Consider the following 24281-nt stretch of genomic DNA (forward strand, 5'->3'; position numbering starts at 1 on the left):
GGGTCTCTGTGTGAGTCTACGTCTCTCTGTGCGAGTATATGTCTCTCTGTGTGAGTCTATGGGTCTCTGTGTGAGTCTACGTCTCTCTGTGTGAGTATATGTCTCTCTGTGTAAATCTATGTCTCTCTGTGTGAGTCTATGGATCTCTGTGTGAGTCTATGGATCTCTGTGTGAGTCTGTCTCTCTGTGTGAGCCTATGGATCTCTGTGCGAGTCTATGGATCTCTGTGTGAGTCTATGGGTCTGTGTATGGGTCTATGTCTCTCTGTGTGAGTCTATGGATCTCTGTGTGAGTCTATGGATCTCTGTGTGAGTCTATGGGTCTCTGTGTGGGTCTATGATTCTCTGTGTGAGTCTATGGATCTCTGTGTGAGTCTGTGTGTCTCTGTGTGAACGTATCTACCATCGAACAAAGACGGTCACCGCATCGCGCGCTTCCAGATGCGCTTCTGCGGCCGTCTGGAACGCTCATTCCTTCCACTATTAGGCAACCCGCTGAAGCTGTGCACTTTTAAATCCTCGTCTATATTGACAACTCACTTTTTAAAACTGCTTGTTGTGCTTAGTTTGTTGCTCTTTTCCTTGCACCTCCGATTAGCACGGTTGGCTACGTACGGTGCGAAAGAAGTTCAACATACATGCACTGCTGTACTGCCTTCTCATGGAGAGCCAGGGAATAGCACCTCCTCGACACCCGTTTTAAGCTTAAAAACCGAACAATTTTTAGTTTATTTTACTAGGTAAGACCAACTGGACTATATCGCTCTTTTTCGGAAGCAACCTGGCCACAAGTGACAGCCCAATAGAGTGGATTACCATCGAGTGGAAATTCATAGCGGTCAAAAACTCTAAACGCGTGATGCTGATACTAAACGTGGAGGGGAAAACCCGGGGGACCTGGAGAAGAATCCACGTGACACGCAAACTTCAAATATACAGCAGGCATCGTCAGGGTCGGGATCGAACCCACGACGTCCCAGGAGAGGTAGTTAACATCTCCCAGCCACCATGATGATGATGATGAGAGAGAGAGACACGCAAACTCCAAATATACAGCAGGCGTCAGGGTCGGAATCGACCCCACGACCTCCTGTACACCAGGCGAGGTAGTTAACATCTCCTAGCCACGGTGGAGCCCACGGGGGGGTGGGGATTTGGGGGGAGGGCGGGGGTGGGGGGTTTGGGGCAAATCATTTGTGTGCGGCGATCCACCGACCCTCGCTGCTACCTCCAGAGCAATGCACGATGACTTTATTATTACAAAGGCGTGCGCCACGCGCTTACCCCCCCCCCCCCCCCCCCCCACGTGTGTGTTGAACTTCGTTCGCACCATACGTAGCCAACCGCGATAATCGTAGGCGCGGGGAGGCGGGGGGGAAAACTCAACAGCAAAAAAAAGCAAATCTTGAAGTAATCCAACACCGCCGAGACCCATCTCGCCTGGGACGCTTTGCGGACGCCCTCCTGCCCGCCCGCCCGCACGCCACCACGGCGGCGGTGGTGCTGGCGGAACGCTCAGCGGGGCACGGCTTGGACGTCGCGATCCAGCGGTCGCCGGCTCCCTTCCAACCTGCCGCGGTGCGCCGCGAGTCGGCGTCGTCGCGAGCCCCCGGCGGCGGCCACGGAAATCCGCCGACTCGCGTCAACGCGGGGTCCACCCACGGCCCCGCGTTGACAGCAGCGGCGGCTCTGGAGTGTGCAGGCGGTGCGACTGTGCCGGGCTCCCCATCGCCTCTCCAGAGGCCCGGGTGCTGGGGGAGGGTGGAGGGGGGGCATTCCATTCCGTACCCCGGGGCTCATGCCAACCACCCTACACTGGTCTCTGAGTCGGTGAGTCTCTATGCGAGTCGCGGGTTTCTATACCAGTGTGATCTCGAGCCTACATGTCTCTATGCGAGTCAGCGAGTCTGCGGGTCTCTATGCGAGTCTATGGGTCTCTATGCGAGTCTATGGGTCTCTATGCGAATCGGGGGTCTCTATGTGAGTCTATGGGACTTTATGCAAGTCTATGAGTCTCTGTGAGTCTATGGGTCTCTATGTGAGTCTATGGGTCCTATGCGAGTCGGGGGTCTCTATGCGAGCCTGTGGGTCTCTATGTGAGCCTATAGGCCTCTATGCGAATCGGGGGTCTCTATGTGAGTCTATGGGACTTTATGCAAGTCTATGAGTCTCTGTGAGTCTATGGGTCTCTATGTGAGTCTATGGGTCCTATGCGTGTCGGGGGTCTCTATGCGAGCCTGTGGGTCTCTATGCGAGTCTATGGGTCTCTATGTGATCCTATGGGTCTCTATGTGATCCTATGGGTCTCTATGTGATCCTATGGGTCTCTATGTGATCCTATGGGTCTCTATGTGATCCTATGGGTCTCTATGTGATCCTATGGGTCTCTATGTGATCCTATGGGTCTCTATGTGATCCTATGGGTCTCTATGTGATCCTATGGGTCTCTATGTGATCCTATGGGTCTCTATGTGATCCTATGGGTCTCTATGTGATCCTATGGGTCTCTATGTGATCCTATGGGTCTCTATGTGATCCTATGGGTCTCTATGTGATCCTATGGGTCTCTATGTGATCCTATGGGTCTCTATGTGAGTCTATGGGTCTCTATGTGATCCTATGGGTCTTTATGCTCGTCTCCGAGTCACACGCATCCCGCATTCGTCGCGCGGAGCGGCAGCCGCAGGAAGGAGGAGGCCCTCTCCGTCGCCTCCGTTTCTTATAAACTTTTATTTCGTTGCGCACGTGCGGCACGACTCGCGTCAATCCACACACTCGGCTGCAGAACGATCGGGGTTTGTCGGAGAGAGAACCCAACGGACACAACAACAACTAAAGCACCGGCATCGTCATCGTCGTCATCGCCAGCGACCGCACACAACCAAACAACAAAAACCCGCCACCTTTTATATTAGAGAATTTTTGTTTTTGAGTGTAGGCAGATTTCGGGGGGGGGGGGGGGTGCCCGTTGATTGCAACTCGAAATCTATTTCTCTGTAGCCGGCTGTGTGTGTGGGGTCATCTTCCGCGGGTCGTCCCGACGGCAGCGCTCCACGGCGCGCGCCTCGATCTTTCGCAGGAACGCCGAAGCGAAGCGAGACTGCGTGCGGGCGAGACTTGAGAAGGGCCGCCGAGGTGGGGGGCCGTGGCGCGCGCGCACGCACACAAACTCACGCGCACGGACTCACGCGCACGGACTCACGCGCACGGACTCACGCCCACGCGCACGGACTCACGCACACGGACTCACGCACGGACTCACGCGCACGGACTCGCGCACACGGACTCACGCACATGGACTCACGCCCACGCGACCGACGGAGGGGACGAGAGGCAGCGGCCGGATCGGCCACTGAACGGCACGGGCGAAGCACGACGCGACGCCGACAGCACGACCGCCGACGCGGAGAAATTGCGTTTATTTCATTTGTTTTTTTTTTTGCCTCCGAACGTCACGCGCGTACTTTTGTTTAGATGCCGAAGACGTCCAGCCGTCTTGATTGAGCAGAAGCGTTCTAGACTGGCTGCCTTCAACCGTTTTCACGGGGGCTGGGGGTAGGGGGGGTGTGCAGGCTGCGGCATGGATACCGTGCAGGAGGTTCAGGAGCGCAACGCTGCGACGACACGAAGCATGACCACGACATCGAATGTTGACAGTCACGTGAGAGGCTAACGCAGCTGCGGATACACAGAGGGGTGGAGGGAAGTGGAGGGGGGGGGGGGCGATCACCCCTGTTTGAAAACCCAGGGAAATTGGTATTTTATTTATATTTACTGGAGAAAAAAAAACATCGCCGTTTTTTATTATAATATAGTGGGGGTGCCCTTTAACAAAATCTGGACATTTGGAGACCGCGCCCCCCCCCCCCCCCCAGATCCGCCTCTGGAGCATCGAGAGAGCGCAACACCGGCGGGTCCTTCCTTCCGGCTCGTCGGCACCGGGGCGACCGGTTAAGTTGTGCAGCTCGGTCGCACGCAACCGGTCGCACGCAACCGGTCGCACGCAACCGGTCGCGCGCAACCGGTCGCGCGCAACCGGTCGCGCGCAACCGGTCGCGCGCAACCGGTCGCGCGCAACCGGTCGCGCGCAACCGGTCGCGCACAACCGGTCGCACGCAACCGGTCGCACGCAACCGGTCGCGAGTGTTGTCAGGTTGCAAGTCGCGCGCAGCCACTCGCTCGGATGTGGGACAAAGCGGCAGGTTGCGGGCGACGGTTGGAGATTAAAGAGATCGCGCGATGCGCGTGTTTTTGTATTGTTTGTTGTTGTTAAAAAGGTTCTGACTCCTTATCGGATTTCTCCGGTATATATATATAAATATTCTAACGATTGCCCAGGTGCGGAACGGGCTGAGGGGTCACGGCCACCTCATTGCGCCGGAGACTCAAACCCTGGATAGATTTCTCCGTCGGCACTCGGTCCATTACGGAGAGCGTGCGGTTCCACTGCACTAAAGCTCAAAGCAATAATGCGGTCAAGAGATGCCAAACCTCGGAGCGTCCGGGTCAAATCTGGGCAGGTGGCAATCCCTAGCGCAGTGGTTCTCCTTAACCTGGGGATGCAAGCAGCCCCAGGTGGTGCGAGAGATGCCCTTTCAGGGGGTAGCGAGACGTGGCCAGATTTTTTTTAGAAGGTAAATAATCGAAAACACAAATTAAGCACGGGAAACGTAAGTGACAACTTGTTTCGTTTCATCAAACCCCTATGTATTTATTAACATTGTACATTTTTTTTTTACGACTGAGAACCCAAGGGTTGCAGTGAAGGTTCAGAAGCACCATCCTCGTGGATGGGTGAGTGGGTGAGGGGTACTGAATGACTCCGGCAAATGAAACGAGTGACTCGATGAGGGGTGGGGGAGGTGAATGAGTGGGTGAATATATGAGCGAGCGAGCGGTGCACATTTGGCCGACTTTTTCCCGCTGCGGACCAAACCCCGAACGCAATTTCGCAGTCAGCGCTCGATCTATAAAAGCAGTGCGCCCAGCACGCACACCGCAGAAAAGTTCAGCACGGCAACACCGGTACCAGATCTCGGTTAGAGGGCATCAATTGCTTGCCACGGGTGCCAACTGCCAGCCTGTTACCGCTGGCTCCTACCCCCGATGAGGGTGGCAACTATATTCGGCGCGAATGGACAAAAACAAAATCAAACCGGGCCTTGCGTCGTCATCGTCATCATCATCATCTCCGCCGTCAATGTTCACTCACTTAAAAATATCACGCAAAGTCCAATTAACTAAGAGGTGGAAAATAGCGGTGCTTTCTAGCAACTCGCACGCCCGTCATGAGCACAGGAAGCAGGTTATGGTCATGAAATCGCCGATATCCGACTCAAATAAAACAACAACATCAATGGCGAAAAAAAGAAACGGGGAAATGCGAGAGAGGGGGCGTCGTGCGATGTGAATCGTGGACGAGTGTTTTATGTACAGCTAGGCCGAGACCCGTCCCCCGGAAGACACAGGGGATGCCCGATGCTTCTAGTAATCGTCCGCTGCGAGACAATAGGGCGGGCAAGAGAAGGCGGACGGACAGTCGAGACGAACACGGAGGAACGGAGGGAGGCAGAGAGAGAAAGGTGACACAGAGAGAGAAAATGACAGAGAGAGAGAAGCAGACGAGCAGAGACAGAGAGACAGGGATAGAGAGAGAGATAAACACGAAGAAGAGAGAGAGAGGTGGAGGGAGGAAGAGAGAGAGAGAGAAAGGGGCACAATAGGGATAGACAAACAGAGGGGAACAGAGAGGAAGAGGCGGGGACAGGCAGAGGAAAAGGTTAAAAGCATTGCAATGAATTCAGACAGCAGTGCATCACAGTGCGGGCAAGAATACAACGAGTGTGAGAAGATAAGCAAGCAGAAGATGAAGTCGTGCGTAAGTTGGACCAACCACAACAACAACAACCACAGTTCACTGCGTTGACGTCACCACGGCGCTTGTGCCACGCTAGGTGCACTTTGTGCCAAGAAGATGCTCGGACACCAGCGTTTCCAAAATCCCAGTTCTCGTGACCTGCTCGCTACCACCTTGACACGTTTACCAACCTGCCCCAGTGCAAGTGTGAACTGAAATCGTTACACGCGCTATACTTGCCTGATGATTGGTGAACCCGTCACGTGTGGCCTACAGAGGGCACCGATCGGATAAAAAAAAATGAACGTGTCCCACGCAACAGGACCAATTAAAATCTGAATAGGAACCGTGTCTGTGTGTGTGTACAGGGTGTGGGGAGCGGTAGTGTAGTGGCTAGCGCACTGCCAGTACACGCCCAGCCACCCGAGTTCGATTCCCACTCGCGGACAACACCGGCGACGATCATCCGAACCGTCGCGGACCTCCCCTAATTCGAGCACCTGGTGTGGTGTGTAAATAACATCGCCACTGGGGAGACAAAGGTGGCCGGGCACGGTGTTGGCCACCCACCACCCTCGTGTGCCGTGCCGGCTTTAATTTCGGTGCGCGCTAACGCCACCCGCCCCAACAGTCTGTTTCAGGCTATACGGGAGATCTTTGTCTTCGTGCCCGCATGGAGAATTTGGAAAATCTATCAGTCGCCGCCGCGATGGTTCGATTCGAGCGGCCACCCTGGTAAATCCTGCGGTGCGCATTAATTGCAGCGATGACACGGAGAGCGACGTCCGCTTCGCCCGAACGTCACTGGCGAAGAGTAAGGCCCCCGGGCTGTGCGTGCCACCGGCGATCAGGGGTTCTCCAAAACAAAACAAAAAAAGTCGCCAAATTTTAACAACGTCAACTCGCAGATTTATTTTTATCGCCTGGGACTAACAAACACACAGAAATCATCACCCCGCCCTCCGCCCCTTACCGCGAAAGCTTGTGGGGCAAGACCCATCGAGAGGCGACGAGTGGTGAGACTCAGCGGGTAAACAAAGTGTGGTCGTAGTAGTAGTAGTAATACTAATAATAATAAGACACGTTCATCAGGGGGGGTGCAACGCCTCGATTTATATTTGAGCGGAGAAAAGCCGGCAAACGCAGGATAGACGGACCACGTTGATCCGCAGGGACACTTAGTATTACGACACCATCACGCGAGTCCACGAAGTAGAGATCGCCCACCTTTTTCACTGCTTTCGTATCACTCGTCTAACATCCTGCTATATATATAATATAAAGAAACACAACAAAGGCGAATGCAAATTCAGCGAGCGCTTAATCTTTTTTTTGTTTTATAAACGCAAGCGCGGAAGCAGCTCCGGTGCCGATTGCTGCCACAAGGCGGTTTTGCAAAGACAATTTTTTTTTTATTGTCAGAAAAGGTGCGATTTTTAGGCCCTGCTATCCTGTAAGAATCCTTATATGGGTGCTCGTGTGTGTGGGTCTGTGTATGTATGCCGGGCATGGTGCTGGCCAACCACCCCATCGTGTGCCGTGCCAGCCTTGTATTTATGTATGTAGTACTTCTTTCACACCGTACGTAGCCAACCGTGCTAATCGGAGGTGCTCGTTAACAGCACTTGCCCCAAAAGTCTGTGAATGCGATACGGGGGTATCATCTTTACCTGTGTGTGTGCACGTGTGTGTGTGCACGTATGTGTGCGTGTGCACGTGTGTGTGTGCACGTGTATGTGTGCACGTGTGTGCATTATTTGTGCACGTGTGAGCGTGTGTGTGTGTGCAGGTGTGTGTGTGCACGTGTGTGCAGGTGTGTGTGTGCACGTGTGTGCAGGTGTGTGTGTGCACGTGTGTGCATGTGTGTGCACGTGTGTGCAGGTGTGTGTGCAGGTGTGTGTGCGCATGTGTGTGCATGTGTGTGCACGTGTGCGCATGTGTGTGCACGTGTGTGCACGTGTGCGCATGTGTGTGTGCGCATGTGTGTGTGCGCATGTGTGTGTGCGCATGTGTGTGTGCGCATGTGTGTGTGCGCATGTGTGTGTGCGCATGTGTGTGTGCGCATGTGTGTGTGCGCATGTGTGTGTGCGCATGTGTGTGTGCGCGTGCACGTGTGTGCACGTGCACGTGTGTGCACGTGTGTGCGTGTGTGTGCACGTGTGTGTGCGCACGTGTGCATGTGTGCGCATGTGTGTGTGCGCATGTGTGTGTGCGCGTGCACGGGTGTGTGTGCACGTGTGTGTGTGTGTGCACGTGTGTGCATGTTTGTGCAAGTGTGAGCGTGTGTGTATGTGCACGTGTGTGGGTGTGTGTGCACGTGTGCGTGTGCGTGTGTGCATGTGTGTGTGTGCGTGTGTGCGTGCGTGGAGCAGTAGTGCAGCGGTTAGTGCCCTGTGCTACGAACCCGGTGACCCGAGTTCAATTCCCACTCATGGCCACCAATACCAGTGACGATTATCTGAACAGTTCCTGGGCCTCCCCTAGGTCGACTCAACCTCAAATGAGCACCTGGTGCGGCGTGTAAACAATCCCCCACTGGGGAGACAAAGGCGGCCGGGCGTAGTGCTGGCCACCCACCCCCTCCGTGTGCCGTGCCGGCCTTCTTAGGTGATACACTAACAACACTCGCCCCAAAAGTCTGATATGGCTATACAGGGGATCTTTATCTCGTCTTTGTTGTATGCACGTGTATGCATAGTACCTGCGTGTGTGCGTGTGCGTGCGTACGCATGCAAGCGCGGGTATACATCTAAAATCCCAACTTGCCCACCCTTCCCCTCCCCCCCCGCTCCCCGCTCACCACGACGCGTCCATCTTCCCGCAGAAGCGAACGTAAAACAAAACCCTCTACAAGTGCTCCGTGCAACGCTTGGCGTGCCACCCCGCGCCACCCGCCTCTCCGTCCCCACCGCCGCCCTCGCCGCCATCTCCTTCCCCGTCCGCCCATTTGTCTGCGCCCACATCAACATCTACCCGGTCTCCATCACCGCGGCCGCCGACACCGCCATCATCATCATCGTCGTCGTCGTCGTCAGCGACGTAACGCCCACCACCACCGCCGCCACCCTCGCCACCTTCCCCTTCCGCCACCGCCACGGCCGCCAGCGCTCCGGCCTTACTCTCGATCGTGAGGATGCAGGTGCTGGCTGCGGAGCCCTTGGGGCTCACGGCCTTGCACATGTACTCCCCCTCGTCGTCCGGGAAGGTCTCGGGCAGGTAGAGGCAGTAGGTGTCCTCGCCGCGCACCACGTACTGGTACTCCTCGCCGTCCTCGAGCGGCTCGCCCTCGAACCACCACGTCACCTCGGGGCGCGGCGAGCCCACGATCCGCACCAGGAACCGCACCGGCTCGCCGTCGACCACCTGCTCCTCGGTGGGCGAGGGAGGGAGGGAGGGTGAAGGGATGGAGGGGGGCGGTCAGATAGCAGGTCAGAGGGGGATAGGGAAAACGGGGGGCATCAGAGGGTTGAATGAATGAGCGAGTGAGTGGGAGACCTGACGAGTGAGTGAGTGAACGAGTGGGTGAGTGGGTGAATGAGTGGGTGACCTGACGAGTGGGTGAGCGAGTGGGTGACCTGACGCGTGAGTGAGTGAGTGAGCGAGTGGGTGACCTGACGAGTGAGTGAGTGAGCGAGCGAGTGGGTGGGTGACCTGGCGAGTGAGTGAGTGAGCGAGCGAGTGGGTGGGTGACCTGGCGAGTGAGTGAGTGGGTGACCTGACGAGTGAGTGAGTGAGTGAGCGAGCGAGTGGGTGACCTAATGAGGGAGTGAGGGGAAGGGGGTGACCGGGTGGCTCAGAGGTCAGAGCCGGGTTCCGTCTGCCTCGAGTCGCGAACCCTCACCTGTGTGTTCTTGAGGGGTCGCTTGAACCAGGGGGCCCCGGAGCGCGTCAGCTCGTCGTCGTCGTTGACCACCGGCCCGTTGAGGCCCATTCCATTCGGGGTCCCGTCCTCCTCCTCGCCTTCTTTCGGCTGCGGGCAAATGCAAGAATTTAGAGGCTAAGAAAAAAAACAACAACGTCAACTTGGAACGGCGCCGCCGACGCCCCTCTCGAGCGGGTAACTTGGCCTGCTCTTCCACGCTGGTGGGACCGTCTCGGAGGAGGCGGCGAGCACCCACGCTCTGCCCCACACCGCTCGCCGCCTCCCAAGACGGCGAGCCGTGCCGCGCGAGGTTGGTCGGGCGGTCGCCGCGTCATTGTGCCGCAGTCCACCGCTCGCGTTTACCGCCCGACCGGCATTTCTCGCTCTTGGTCCGTGAGAGGGCTCAAAACCGGATGTGTACGTGGCGGGAAAAAAAAAAAACCACAAAATTAATTCGTCAATAATGAAGTGCTATGAAGAAGGGCTATTTCCCGAAACGTCGCAGATATAACTAAAGATATTTATTTTTCCCCACACACGGACACGTGCGATGTTATTTACGAATGTTGTGTGGGCGGTGCCACAGCAGTGAGATGTTAACTACCTCGACTGATAACGCAGGAGGGTCTTGGGTTCGATCCCGACCCCGATGCCTGTTGTGTATTTGGAGTTTGTGCGTCTCTCTCACCGTGGTCGTGTGGATTTTTTAACGTCACGTGTTCAGAATATTTGGCTGCTTCTGCACATTTCCACGTGATGATGATAAACCACTTGTCGTTGACCTACCATTTGCAATTGCCAGGTCACTTCTGAAAGAGAGCACGCAGCTCAGCGAGGCCTTACCCGGTCAAATAAAAATAGTAAAGAGTAAAATATCAATCGGCTCTCACTCAGCCGCGTAAATAAATCGGCACTACGACACCTTTGCCACCTTGCACCTTGCGTCTGGCACAAGGGCTATCAGGGCCATCTGTACCCCTGCGCCACCCTCCCACGCCCCCACGCCCCCACGCCCTCCCCCCCGCGGTACGAACCGACAGTGACGCCGCGTCGATCTCCTGCTGCTCGAAGCGCATGCGCTGCATCTTCTGCTCGTCCACCCTGCGGCGAGCCTCCTGCTCCCGCGCCAGCGCCATCTCGGCGAAGCGAGCCTTCATGTCGGCGCGGCGTGCGCACGGCGCCTCCACCGTCCGCACTGGGTGAGACACCTCCTCCTCCTGGGCGGGCGGGCGGGCGGTGAACGAACGCGGGCTCCCGGTTACGCAATGCATTGTCGTCCAAGTCGTCGTGTTTATGATTACCAGCGCTCGTTTGCCCGCGTCTCTCCTTCGCAGCAGGATTTTTGCGTTAGTGGAGCGGACGACGGTCGGTGCCAAACGCCGCGAGTGACCAAATGGGCGAGGACGCGGACGAGCGGGCGAGCGAACGAGCGAATAGGTTGGCGAGCAGGTGAGTCAGAGCTGCCGAGTTACGGAACAAACGGTCGACCGATCGAGCGAGCGTGTGAGTGAGCGAGTGAGTGAGCGAGCGAGCGTGTGAGCGAGCATGTGAGTGAGCGTGTGAGCGAGCGTGTGAGCGAGCGTGTGAGTGAGCGTGTGAGCGAGCATGTGAGCGAGCGTGTGAGTGAGCGAGCATGTGAGCGAGCGTGTGAGTGAGCGAGCGAGCGTGTGAGTGAGCGTGTGAGTGAGCGTGTGAGCGAGCGTGTGAGTGAGTGAGCGAGCGTGTGAGCGAGCGAGCGTGTGAGTGAGCGTGTGAGCGAGCGAGCGTGTGAGCGAGCGTGTGAGCGAGCGTGTGAGCGAGCGCGAGAATGAATGAGCTAGCGAGAGAGTGAATGAGCGAGCAAGCGAGCCTAATGGCTAGGCGAGCAGGTGAGTCAATGAGTTAGGGAACATACAATCGAGCGTGCGAACGAGCCAAGGGTTTGGCACAAGCGTGTCAGCGGGTCAATGAACTAGCGAGCGAGCGTGCGAGTGAATGAGCGAGCGAGCGAGCGAGCTTAATTAGGTGAGCGAGCGAGTAAGTCAAGCAGCTGCTGAGAGAACAAAACGAGCGAACGAGGGAGCGAGCGAACTCGCCACCGGTTCGGCGCAAGCACCGTCATCGGGTCGGCAAACTAACGAGCGAGCACGAGAGCGAGCGAGCGGCCCTCGCACCAGCGTGAAGTCCTGCGCCTCCAGGTCATGCCGCTCCTGCTCCAGGGCCTGCCGACGTGCTCGCTCCTCAGCGATCTTGCGCCGGATCTCCTCGCCCGAGAGCTGCTCCATCTGCTCGAACTTGGACTTGAGGCTCTTGGCCTTGATGGTGCCCGTCCTCTTGAGGGTCTTGATCTCCTCGTACTCCTTGCTCACCGTCTCCGAGCTCTCGTTCACCTCGTCCTGAAGGTCACACGCAGGGGGGTTGCACGGCTCGATTAACGAGCCGGCGAATTTACCTTCCCTGCTCCACCCCCACCCCGCCCGCCCGCCCCCACCCCCCGTCACTTTCATGCGACTCCCGATGTCAGAATCAGAATATATAATTATAGTGGAGGAATCCGATGAGCTGTGAAGCTCTTTTTCACCGATGTAACCAGCAGGGGCAGGTCAAAGGTCACCGAAAAACTAAAACTCTTAATACACGGAGTGCAATGTAAATGAAAGGTAAACAAATCACTAAAACAATATACAAATAAAACTACTTATTTCTTTCTTACCCACAAAAGTATAGGTCAACAAAGTGGCTTTTAACTTGGAAATTTGTATCAACAAATCACTCTAAATGCGTGTTTCCAAATGTGGAGAGAAAAACCGAAGAACCCGGAGAAAAAAATCCACGCCGCCACGGGCAGACGGACACGCAAACTCAATTTATAGGCTTCAGGGTCGGCATAGAAACAAACGACCTCCGGCATACTGGGCGAAGGAGTTAACTTCTCGCCACCGCGTCCCACTCTTGCACGTGGTTAGCTGTATGTTGAACTTCTTTCGCACCGTACATAGCCACCTGCGCTAATCGCACGTGTGGGGGGGGCACGGGGGCGGGGGACGGACAACACGAGCATTCACGTTCCCGACAGGAGCTTCACCGTCCGTGGCCGACGCCGGCGACAGGAGGCATATCAGGCGCAGCGAAGTACGGTCGAAGTCCCCTGGCTGCGGAGAATCAGCGCGAATCGCCGGCCTTCCTCCCCACCCCCTGCCCCCGATATTCCCGTGATCGCGTGGATTTTTCTCCGGGCCCTCCGGCTTTTACCTCCACATTTGGGATGAACATCACGCGTTTGGCCGCTGCTATAAATTTCCACACGATGATGACGATGATGATGATAAGCCACTTTCGTTGCGCTACCCATTTGCGATTGTGAAAAAGAACTGCGCGCAAGCCTCGCCGAGCCTCAGGTCTCGTTTTCAAGAGGGTCACCCCCTGCTCCACTGGTGGGCGAGATCTCCGATTTGCCGCTGCACGTGGGAGAGAAACCCCGGAGTGAAAGGGCCATCTCTCGCAAAAGGAGGGCGACAAACTCAAAAGGTCACTGCCCTCTCCTGGCCGCTACCACCACCAGACTTTTTTGTTTTTTTACAGAAACGAAACTCCAGAGGACGACCCACCGGCTCCATGTGCTGCTTCTCCTCTTCCATGGCCCTCTTCTCCTCCTCCAGCTTGACGCGGCGATCCTCGTCGTGCTGCCGCGCCTCCTCCTCCTGCTTGAGCCGCAGCAGCTCCTCGAAGTTGATCTCCAGCCGCCCGGGCCCCAGCGAGTCGCTGGAGCCGCTCGTGCCACGCCGCAGCTCCTGGGCGTCCTCGTCGTCCAGCGCCTGGAGCGCACGCAGCGCGGCGCCAACAGCGTCACGGGGACGTCGTCGCCGTGGTCACGGTCGCCGTGGTCACGGTCGCCGTGGTCACGGTCATCGTCACGGTCGCCGTGGTCACGGTCGCCGTGGTCACGGTCGCCGTGGTCACGGTCGCCGTGGTCACGGTCGCCGTGGTCACGGTCGCCGTGGTCACGGTCGCCGTGGTCACGGTCGCCGTGGTCACGGTCGCCGTGGTCACGGTCGCCGTGGTCACGGTCGCCGTGGTCACGGTCGCCGTGGTCACGGTCATCGTCATGAGCGCCAACGTCACGGTCGCCGTAGTCACGGTCGCCGTGGTCACGGTCGCCGTGGTCACGGTCATCGTCACGAGCGCCAACGTCACGAGCGCCAACGTCACGGTCGCCGTGGTCACGGTCGCCGTGGTCACGGTCGCCGTGGTCACGGTTGCCGTGGTCACGATCGCCGTGGTCACGGTCGCCGTGGTCACGGTCATCGTCATGAGCGCCAACGTCACGGTCATCGCGGTCACGGTCACGGTCATCGTCTTCGTCACGGTCGCCACCGTCACGGCACTCCTGCTAACATCGCTGCCGATACGTCGACTGCTGCCCCGCGCTCCCCCCCTCGTCACCCCCTGTGCCCCCCACCCCCCACCTCACCATGCTGCGCCGAGCCTCGACGAAGCTCCTCTTCTCCTCGTCCAGGCGGCGGCGCGCCTCCTCCTCGGCCTTCCGCGTCTCCTCCTCCTGGCGCCGTCGCTCGAGCTCCTCGAAGCTCAGCTTCAGCTTGCCGGGCAGCGCCTCGTCGCTGGCGCTCCCCGCGGGCGACGCGCTCCCGTCGCGATCCTCCCCCTCGCACTGCATCGCCTGCACGGAGCGAAACAAAACACAGGGAGAGAGCTAATCGACCGCCGGGAGAACACGCAGGCTGTACAGCGGGCTTCGTGGGGGGGTAGTTAACATCTCCTCGCCACCGTGGCGCCCCGGGCACCGTCCGTGTGCTACCGCGAGTGGTTCCCGTTCTGCGGCGTCGTTTCGTCTCACCATGCTTCGGCGTGCCTCCAGGAGGGCGCGCTTCTCCTCTTCCAGCCGCTCGCGAGCTTCCTCCAGCCTCCGCCGCTCCTCCTGAGCAGCAGCAACAACAACAACGGAGAAGAAGAATCACGCACACGCATGGGTTACGGGCACGCACGCACGAAGAGCCTGCGCTATTGGAAGCGTAAACTATGGATGTGTTGCTATTAATCATTACTCCTATTATTAATTATCCCATTACAAAGGGGGGGGAGGGGGTGTGTTCCTCGCGTCATCGACAGATCTGACGAGCTTTGGGACGTTGCCGGCAGGTGAACTTGGGGGGGGAGGCACCTGCTGGCGATGTCGTTCCACCTCCTCGAAGCTCAGCCGCAGCTTGCCCGGCCGGAGCTCCGACGAGGCCTCCGACGAGACGCTCTCCACCTCGTCACCGTCGTCGTCGATGAAGCTGTCGCCTCCTTCTCCCTGCCGGGGGGGGACCGGGTGGGGGGGGGGGCAGGAGGGGGGGGCACACCGTGCCGATGTTCGCTCAGTCGGCCGCACGGCTAGAAGGGGCCCGGGTTCAACTTCTGACTCGGGCGCCCATGCTGTGTGGAGCTGTATGTCCCCGCCCCCCCCCCGCCCCATTCTGCACAGTGTGTGAGTGAGTGAGTGGAGTTTGTATGTTCTCGCTCATTAGTTGAGATCACCAGCCCCCCCACCCACCCTCCCTCCCCGGGAATGAGGAGTGTGGGGTATAGGCAGAGGAGGGGCGGCGAGATGTTAACTACCTCGCCTGGTATTCGGGAGGTCGTGAGTTCGATCCCGACCCTGACGCCTGCTGCTGTATATTTGGAGTTTGTGTGCCTCTCTCTCATCATCATCATCACGGTGGCTAGGAGATGTTAACTACCTCGCCTGGTATACAGGAGGTCGTGGGTTCGATCCCGACCCTGACACCTGCTGTACATTTTGAGTTTGCGGTGTCTCCTCCTCCCCGTGGATATTTATAGCCGCAAAATACTCCACGGGGAGTATTTTGCGGCTATAAATATCCACGCGAGCGATCGTTTGTGGCCAGGTCGCTTCTGAAAAAGAGTTACATAGCAGCTCAGTGTGGGGGCGGAGCCTTTCCCTGGTAAAAATACCAAATATTAAAGAAATAGCGTAGCGCGGTGGCGGCGGCGGCACCTCGTGCTTCCTGGCCTCCAGGTACGCTCGCCGCTCCTCGTCGAGCCGCCGGCGCGCCTCCTCCTCGGTGCGCCGCCGCTCCTCCTCACGGCGCTGGCGCTCCAGCTCCTCGAAGCTCAGCTGCAGCTTGCCCGGCACCGCCAGCGCCGTCTTCTCCGCTTGCGCCCTCGCGGTCGCCTCCTCCTCCTCCTCGTCCTACGCGGCAGGGTGGGCGGCGAACGGTAAACAACGGCGGGCGCCGGCGACGTCGGCAGTTCACGCGCGCGAACTGCCGTTGGTTTACGCGGCAATTTCTAAATTTTATTTCGCCCATTTCGTCTTTGGCGGCTGTAATTCGTTTGTGGTCGTGCTACGACGAGATTAAAAAAAATAAAAAAAAACATCGATTTGCGTCCGCGCATCTGTGACCCAGGTCACTCTCGCAAAAGAATGTGAACGCTGTCCAGGTCCTCTCCGAGTTCCCAGCTGGTCACACGGAAACCGACTTTGACGCCCGACCTAGGCAGGGGCATTACACACGAAGATCCCCCGTTGGGGGGGAAAGTGCTGTGAGCGAGCAGCACCACCTACATAGGCCGGCACGGCGCACATAGAGGGGAGTGGGATGGCCCAGCACCACGCCAGGCCACCTTTATATGTATAGCAGTCATTCGTGATAATGCTGTACATTAATTATATATAAGGGCCAAATCAGATTATTTACATACAAAAAAAATCAAGCAAGTGAAATTCTTCAAAATTTTTAAATTAACAAATAAAATCAATAAACGGCACCAAAACAAATGAAGCACAAACAACAACAACAACAAATCCTATCACAACAGAGACACGAGTCCATTGAGTCTCAACATGCCAGGCCACAATCGCAACGTCTCACACTCAAGCCGATAAAACCTTCACAGGAGGGGGGCCGTGGTGGAGTCGCGGCCAAACGCGTTACGACGACTTTACACCAATCGGTCGAATGTCCAAAATGCGATTTCCAATTTTTCTAAGCTCATGCCCGGATGAATAAAAGGGCCTTTAGTTCGAGACTGCGATGGAGTCTATTTGCCGGATGTGGAGTGGGAGAGTATACTGAAAGCCGAATGCGCAAAGGCATGCAAACTAAACTTCAAACTATTACAATTTTACCAGCTAAGGCCGCACCCCGAGCGATACAGCTCGTTTTCAGACGTGACCTGGCCATCGCAAATTACAGCTCAATGAAGTGGAAGTCAACATCTCGCCACCATGGCGCCCCGGGCGCGTCGAGTGTGCGGGCGTGCGGACGAGGGAGCGAGCGAGGGTGAGGAGGGAGGAGCCGCGGGGGCCGTCACCATGGCCAGGTACGAGCGGCGCTTCGACTCGCGGAACGAGCGGCGGTTCTCCTCGTAGCGCAGCTTCTTCTCCTCCTCCTTCCTGCGCAGCGCCTCCTCGTCCTCGGCGCGCTTCAGGCTCTCGAAGTCGACGCTCAGCTTGCCCGGCGTCTTGTTCACTTCAGCCGCCGCCACCGGTGCCGCCGAGTCGGCATCGGCACCAACGCCGCTGCCGCCGCCCTGCTCCTGCGTGGCGGGAGCGGTGACGCGGAGCGTGAGCGGTGACGCGGAGCATGAGCGGTGACGAGGAGCGTGAGCGGTGACACGGAGCGTGAGCGGTGACGCGGAGCATGAGCGGTGACATGGGGCGGTGACACGGAGCGTGAGCGGTGACACGGAGCATGGGGGAGGGGGGGGGGACCCCATCTCAACTCTAACCCTTGACCCTAACCCCCAACTCCAAACCCTGACCCTAATCCCCAACTTCAAACCCTGACCCTAACCCCCAACTTCAAACCCTGACCCTAACCCCAATTAGCAGCTTCCTCAGCGCACCGGTATGTTGGAACGTAAAAACCCACAACATTCACAATTCGAGTAGCTGCGATGATCACAACGACAACCAGCTTCATCGGGCGATTTGCCAGAATTGTTAAGAACCAGCAGAACCAGAACCAGAAGCAGCAGCAGCAGAACTCCACCACTGCACTCCACCTCGCTAACCCCTAACCCTTACTCTGGGGGGGGGGTGGGGGGGGCGGGGGGCAGTCGTCACCCTGACCTCGGCGAGCTTCTTGGCGAGCTCCTTCTGCATCTTCTTCTTCTCCATCTGGTCCTGCTCGTGGCGCCGCCGCCGCTCCTCCTCGGCACGCTTGCGCTCGTCCTCGGCGCGCGCCTTCTCCATCTCGGCGAACTTCCCCTTCACCGTGCCTGCGCGCCGAGGGGAGGGGGGGGGGAGGGCGTGCGGTGATTCTCTTCTCTTTGTTTTCGGTTTTGTCATTTGTGAGCATCAACACGGGAGTGGGGGGGGGGGGCGTAGGGAGAGTTCCCGTCAAATGTGGCGGCGGAGAGAGATCGCGACTGCACGCGTTGCTCACCGGACAGCTTGGGAACGAACGTCTTCTTCACCTGCGCCGGCTTGGCCTCCTCCTCGTCATCGGACGCGAGCAACTGCTTCAGCTGCAACGACGACGGAGGCAACGACGGTGACGATAACGGCGATGAGGACAACGATGATGATGAGGACGATGATGACGACGGCGATGATGACGGCAATGATGATAGCGACAATCATGATGACAATGATGAAGATGACGACGATAACGATGACGGTAATAACACAAACGATGATGATAACGACGATTATGGTGACAATGAGGATGATGATGATGACATCAAAGATGTTCAGCGCAGTCATAACTGTTGAGCATCTGTCAACTCATACACACACACGTGCACGTATACACATACCCACACACACACAAAGACAAGGATCCCCCGTGTAGCCTTAACAGACTGTAGGGGCAAGTGCTGTAGGCGAGTAGCAGCACCTATGAAGGCCGGCACGGCACACGAGGGGATGGGTGGCCAGCACCACGCCCGGCCGCCTTTGTCTCCCCAGTGGCGATGTTTACACATTACACCAGGTACTCATTTGAGACTGAGTCGACCTAGGTGAGGCCCAGGACCAGTTCAGGTCACTGGTGCTGGTGGCCGTGAGCGAGAATTGAACCCAGGTCACCAGGTTCGTACCGCAGGGCACTAACCACTACACTACCGCTCGCCACACACCTACACACACATGCACACGCACACACCTCCACACACACACACGCACCTACAATAAAGACAAAGATCCCCCGCATAACCTTAACCGACTGTTGCGGCAAGTGCTGTTAGAGAGCACCTATAAACGGACGGTCACACGATGCACACACACACACCTACACACACAAACACACAAATACACAAATACACACACAAAGATCAAAGACAAAGATCCCCATATAGCCTTAACAGACTGTAGGGGCAAGTGCTGTTAGCGAGCATCTATTAAGGCCGGAACGGTACACGAGGGGGTGGGTGGCCAACACCACGCCCGACCGCCTTAGTCTCCCCAGTGGCAATGTTTTTATCCACCGCACCAGGTACTCATTTGAGGCTGAGTCGACCTAGGGGAGGCCCAGGACCGGTTCAGATAATCGTCACTGGTGTTGGCCGTGAGCGGGAATCGAACCCGGGTCGCCAGGTTCATAGCGCAGCGCGCTAACCGCTACACTACCGCTTACACATACACACACAGACACACACGCACACACGCACACACGCATACATGCACACACGCACACACACGCACCTCCTGCTTGCGCCGGTTGAGCTCCTTCTCACGACGGAACTGCTCGTTGCGCTTCTGCCGCTCGTCGTTGCAGCGGCGCCGCGAGCGGTCCTCCCTCACCTGCCGGTTCTGCTCGAAGCGGCTCACCACGTCGCCCTCGCCGTCGTCGCCCGTCGACAGCCGCGGGACGTACGTCCTCTGCACCGGCTTCCCCGTCGACGCCAGGATCCGCTGGGGGAGAGCGTCGGGGGAGCGCGGAAGGATGGGCGGATGAATGAATGGATGGGATGGAGCGGATGGATGAATCGGATTGATGGGTTGGGATAGGATGGGATTAGTTGGGATGAGATGGATAGGATGGATGGGATCGGTTGGATCAAATGTATGGGATGGGATGGGATGAGATAGGATGGGATAGATCGGATGAAATGGGATGGGATGGATCGAATGGATGGATGGATTGGTTGGATCAAATGTATGGGATGGGATGGATCGGATGGATGGGATGAGAGAGCATTGGAAGGCACAAGGGAGGAATTGCCAATAAGAATCGCCGCTGGCTTCCAAATTCTCGCTAACAATACGAATAGAAAATAATGACAATCATATAATTATATTATAACATGACAATTTGGGATCTAGAATATAATCACATATTATTTAACAATAACATATATTATTTAACAATAACATATATTCTTTCATTGAAAAAATTAAACGGCCAAGGTGCAGCCCCGCAATTGCTCGCTCAAAAGGGGGACAAACTCTCCGGGCAGTTCCACGGAGATCCCCTCGACCGGAAGGGGGGGGGGGTCCTTTGGCCTACTCTGCCACGCCAGCCAGCGAGAGCGGCCATTCCTTCCCATCGACTCGCCGTGTGGCGTACGCATTCACACCGCCGGCTGGACCAGGCGCGGCGAGCGGAGATTTAAGAAACGTACCAGGAGGCGGGGGACACACGAAAACGGCGAACTCGAGACTGCCGACACTTAACGCCGCTTCCGGCAAAGCGGCATCCTGAAGGTTCGCCGACAGTCGCGACCTCACGATCAACTACTCAACATTGGCCCTGGAATTAAAAAATAAAACGATTCGAATGGCACGCTTGCCCACGTGTGACAAGTTGAGCTTTGATTGGCACTGTCGCTGGCTGGTTGGAGGCGGAGGTGGTGGGGGGGGGGGGGGGGTTATAGTTCAAATGCATAAATCGACACGGCGAAAGCCACTGCAGATGCTGTGCCAAGCAGCGATTTGCTTTGGTCCTGGGGCCACCATCTCTGGCGGGCTTGGCGGCAGACGAAGCCATCGATTAATTTCATCCGCACTCGGATATCGTTGACTCAGGGTGGGGGGAGGAGGGAGGGGAGAAACGCCTCGTCGACGAAGACATTTTCGTCGCTCGTGTAATTTCGTTGGCGAACCGAACGGCAAGGCGTGAGTAGGTGTTGGGGGGGGGGGGGTGTGGGGGCGGGGGGTCACCTCTGCCTTGTGTGCCACTTCCGTCATGGTTGCGTCCACAAAATTCCCGACTCAGAGCGACGCGGCGGTGGCGGTGGCAGCGACGTCCGGGCTGCTAGTGACGATGTTCCGGCGAGAGCGCACCGGCACGGACGGTGGACGCACGCGGAAACGGACACTGGGACACGCAACGGACACACAAAGGACACGCGTCTCCGATTAGTGCGGTCGGCTACGTAAAACTCCAAGTATGCAGACGGCGTCAGGGTTGGGATCGATCCCACGACCGTCTGTGTACCAGGCAAGGTGGTTAACATCTCGCCACCATGGCGCCCGGCTTTTTCCGGGTGCTCTGGTTTCCGCCCACGTGAATAATCAACGCGACTTTCAGTAATTGGCTCAAAACATCCGAGCGCGGTTGGCTACGTACGGTTTCGAACGAAGTTCAGCATGCAGACATACGTACGCAACAACGGGCACGGACGCACACAGAAATGGGCATGCAGACACGAGCAGAGTCACGGTGAGCAGGCCGAGAAGATCCTGCCGACACAGACGAGCGTGGAGACGAGTTGCCGATCACCAAGGACGATGGTTAAGAGGTCAGTCAAGAGGTGGATCGTTCTAAGAAAGAGTCGAAAGACAATAAAATTATTAAAAAATAAACTTTTTATTTTACCATGTAAGGGCCCACTGAGCTATGTAGCTCTACTTCGGAAATCGGCCTAGCCACCACAAATGACAGCTTGGCCGAAGTGGCTTATCACGCAAAAAATTTATAACGGCCGAATACTCTAAACGCGTGATGTTGATAATAAATGTGGAGGGCAAAACCGGAGGACCCGGAGAAAAAACCAAGCGACCACGGGGAGAGAGACACACACTGATGTCAGGGTCGGGATGGAACCCACAACGTCCTTCATACCAGGCGAGGTAGTTAACATCTCCTAGCTACCGTGATGATGATGAGAGAGAGACACGCACCAACCGCGTCCACTCTTGCATGCGATTAGCTGCTGTACCTATGTATGTTGAACGTCTTTCGCACCGTATGTAGCCACCTGCGCTAATCGCACGTGCGGGAGGAAGGACAACAAACTAAACACACACAAGATGTTCTACCTCCATGCTCAGTTGTTCTCCCTCTATGAGCTTCTATTCCATGCCACGTCTCATCCCTCGTCACACCTCCCTATCCTTAGAAATCCATCGACTTACGAAGAGACTCATAGACTCAGATACTCTTGCATGGCCCATAGACTTACAGAGACTTCTGGATTCAGATACTCTTACATGGCCCATAGACTTACAGAGACTTCTGGATTCAGATACTCTTATATGGCCCATAGATTTACAGAGACTTCTGGATTCAGATACTCTTATATGGCCCATAGATTTATAGAGACTTCTGGATTCAGATACTCTTACATGGCCCATAGACTTACAGAGACTCATAGACTCAGATACTCTTACATGGCCGATAGTCTTACAGAGACTTGTAGATTCAGATACTCTTACATGGCCCATAGACTCGCATATCTTCTAAGCCAGAAGCCAGCACTATTGCATGGGGTGGGTCGGCTGGTGGGATATCCTCTCCCCACGAGTCGCATCCACCGTCCTCACATCTCACTCCATCGCATCTCCCCTTCCGTCTCCCCCCCCCCCCCCGTATCTCCCCCCACCCGCATCTCCCATGTCCCCCTCCTCCCTGTGTCCTGCGCTGGTGGGCACCTCCACAGCACAGACTTGAGGGTCCCAGGTTAATGATTTAAACTCACATTGCAAGTTAGCTGTAAAAAAAAATTAACTTTCAAATAATTTGTTTAATCTTCAGTTGAAGGTTAATTTTTGAAACCGAGACCCAAAAGTGGGCTAAAACCAACACGAAACGTGTGACAAGAGACTGCAAAGATTCGAAACTCCAACAAATGACTGCCGAAAGAGATTCTGCCAAAACATTTTGACAGAATCTGCTAATAAGTGAACCGTAAGTGAGACAAATGTTCAATTACGACAGGCGGCTGTACCAACCAAACCTCTCTACCTCTTCCAACAGGCGATCCGTAGCGAGTACCCGACGTTGCAAACCTCCTCGCGAGAGGTTCGTCGAGAGAATAAAATTGCGAATCTCCTACCGCCGAGCGGCGAGAAACGGAAACAAGACGGGCGAGATCTAGCGACAAGCGATTTTTTCCAAAAATAAACCGCGCAACCGTTTTAGACGAGGCCATCACGGCCGAAACACACAAAAAAAGTACAAATCTTCTGCCGAGCCACGTGACACAAACGGCACAACGTTCCAACAAAGCAAGTTTTACAACGACAAACAATCCTGGCAAAGATAAACGCAGACTCTAATCGTCCGACACACGCCCGGCAAAAAGTTGGAACGAGACGAACCTTCAAGACAACCCTTCTCCCCGGACCGGTCGACACAGCTCTTTTTAGCCGAGCCCCCACAACTTGTCCCCAAAAAAATCTCCTCGCGGACGCAGCAACCCCCTGCTGACAGCACACCCGTCGATCGCCAACGATGGGGCACCGCCGGCGGGCAAGGGAGGAGCTGCTGCCACCGCCGCAGCCGTTGTCCTTGTCGTCGGCGCAGAGGAGGGCCCCCGTGCGTGGTCGCATGCGCGAGCGCCGGCGGGTGGTTTATTTCAGCTGCCCGACCGCATGGCTCTGGAATGCCTCCGCGGGCCCAGCTAAAAATACATTCGGCCAAAGTTGCCGGGGGCCCGCTGGCGCTGCCGCTACCGTCGGTCTGGGGGAGGAGGTGGGGACGTGGGGACGTGGGGGTTGGGGGCAATGATCGCCGGTGACGGAGGGCGCTAGGTGCGGCGTGGGCCACGTAAGATCCACGAATAGGAAGAGGAGTAATTCCCCTGCCCACTACCGCCACCCGTAGTAAACACCCTCGTGCCAGTGGCGAAGGGCGCAGCCCCGCAACTGGCTGACCCACGCCGCTGTTGGCAGAAGTGGGCCCCCCACCCCCCACCACCCCTCCCCCTAGTGGAGGCATAATTAAAGCTTTCGTGACTGCAGGAATTCATATTCTTTGGGTCTTTCGGTAAAGTCACGTATATAGGTTCAGAAAAAATAACACCCACTTTTCCCGATGACGACCGCTTGCGTTGCGATCGAAACGTCGTAGTTTTTTGTTATTTTCTTTGGACCCATCTGCGCGACTTTACCGAAAGACCCAAACAATAGGTCACACTAAACATAACGAATCCTAAATGGGATCTCGGCCTGGCTCTACGAGCCTTAGATACTAACTCGAAAGCACCAAAATGAACACAGTTGCCTTGGTCTGGTTCCAGTGAGCCCGAGCTGTTGAAACTGAACCTGACTACATTTTTTGGCCTACTCTTCCACAATGGCCATACAACCACACTGGACCCCCGCCACACGTGACCTGCTGATCGACTAACCATCCGTGCTGCTGGTGGTGCTGGTGAAGCTATGGACACTGCC

At 56.5% G+C, this 24281-nt stretch overlaps 1 protein-coding gene across 5 annotated transcripts in view; it reads right to left on the bottom strand.

The window, feature by feature from the left end:
• Positions 1-2710: 2710 nt before the first annotated feature.
• Positions 2711-24281, bottom strand: part of NEXN (nexilin F-actin binding protein) — a 64872-nt gene continuing 43301 nt past the window's right edge. For 2 of the 5 annotated variants that reach the window (XM_076074827.1, XM_076074826.1), the window contains exons 2-15: positions 20826-20982; positions 19368-19577; positions 18109-18190; positions 17793-17941; positions 17033-17257; positions 15714-15908; positions 14877-15008; positions 14553-14633; positions 14169-14375; positions 13306-13512; positions 11872-12093; positions 10753-10935; positions 9698-9826; positions 2711-9219 (exon numbers count right to left, since the gene is read on the bottom strand). In XM_076074827.1, coding sequence (XP_075930942.1) covers positions 8704-9219; positions 9698-9826; positions 10753-10935; positions 11872-12093; positions 13306-13512; positions 14169-14375; positions 14553-14633; positions 14877-15008; positions 15714-15908; positions 17033-17257; positions 17793-17941; positions 18109-18190; positions 19368-19577; positions 20826-20852 — 2565 coding nt within the window. In that variant the 5' untranslated portion in view covers positions 20853-20982 and the 3' untranslated portion in view covers positions 2711-8703. Of the gene's footprint in view, positions 9220-9697; positions 9827-10752; positions 10936-11871; positions 12094-13305; positions 13513-14168; positions 14376-14552; positions 14634-14876; positions 15009-15713; positions 15909-17032; positions 17258-17792; positions 17942-18108; positions 18191-19367; positions 19578-20825; positions 20983-21270; positions 21429-23207; positions 23471-24281 lie in introns of those variants that run through there. The other 3 variants (XM_076074830.1, XM_076074828.1, XM_076074829.1) reach the window with 3 other exon arrangements.

This window comes from Petromyzon marinus, chromosome 50 (assembly GCF_048934315.1).
Source record: "Petromyzon marinus isolate PM22_M1 ecotype Great Lakes invasive population chromosome 50, UKy_Petmar_22M1.pri1.0, whole genome shotgun sequence".
NCBI classification, from domain to species: Eukaryota; Metazoa; Chordata; class Hyperoartia; order Petromyzontiformes; family Petromyzontidae; genus Petromyzon; species Petromyzon marinus.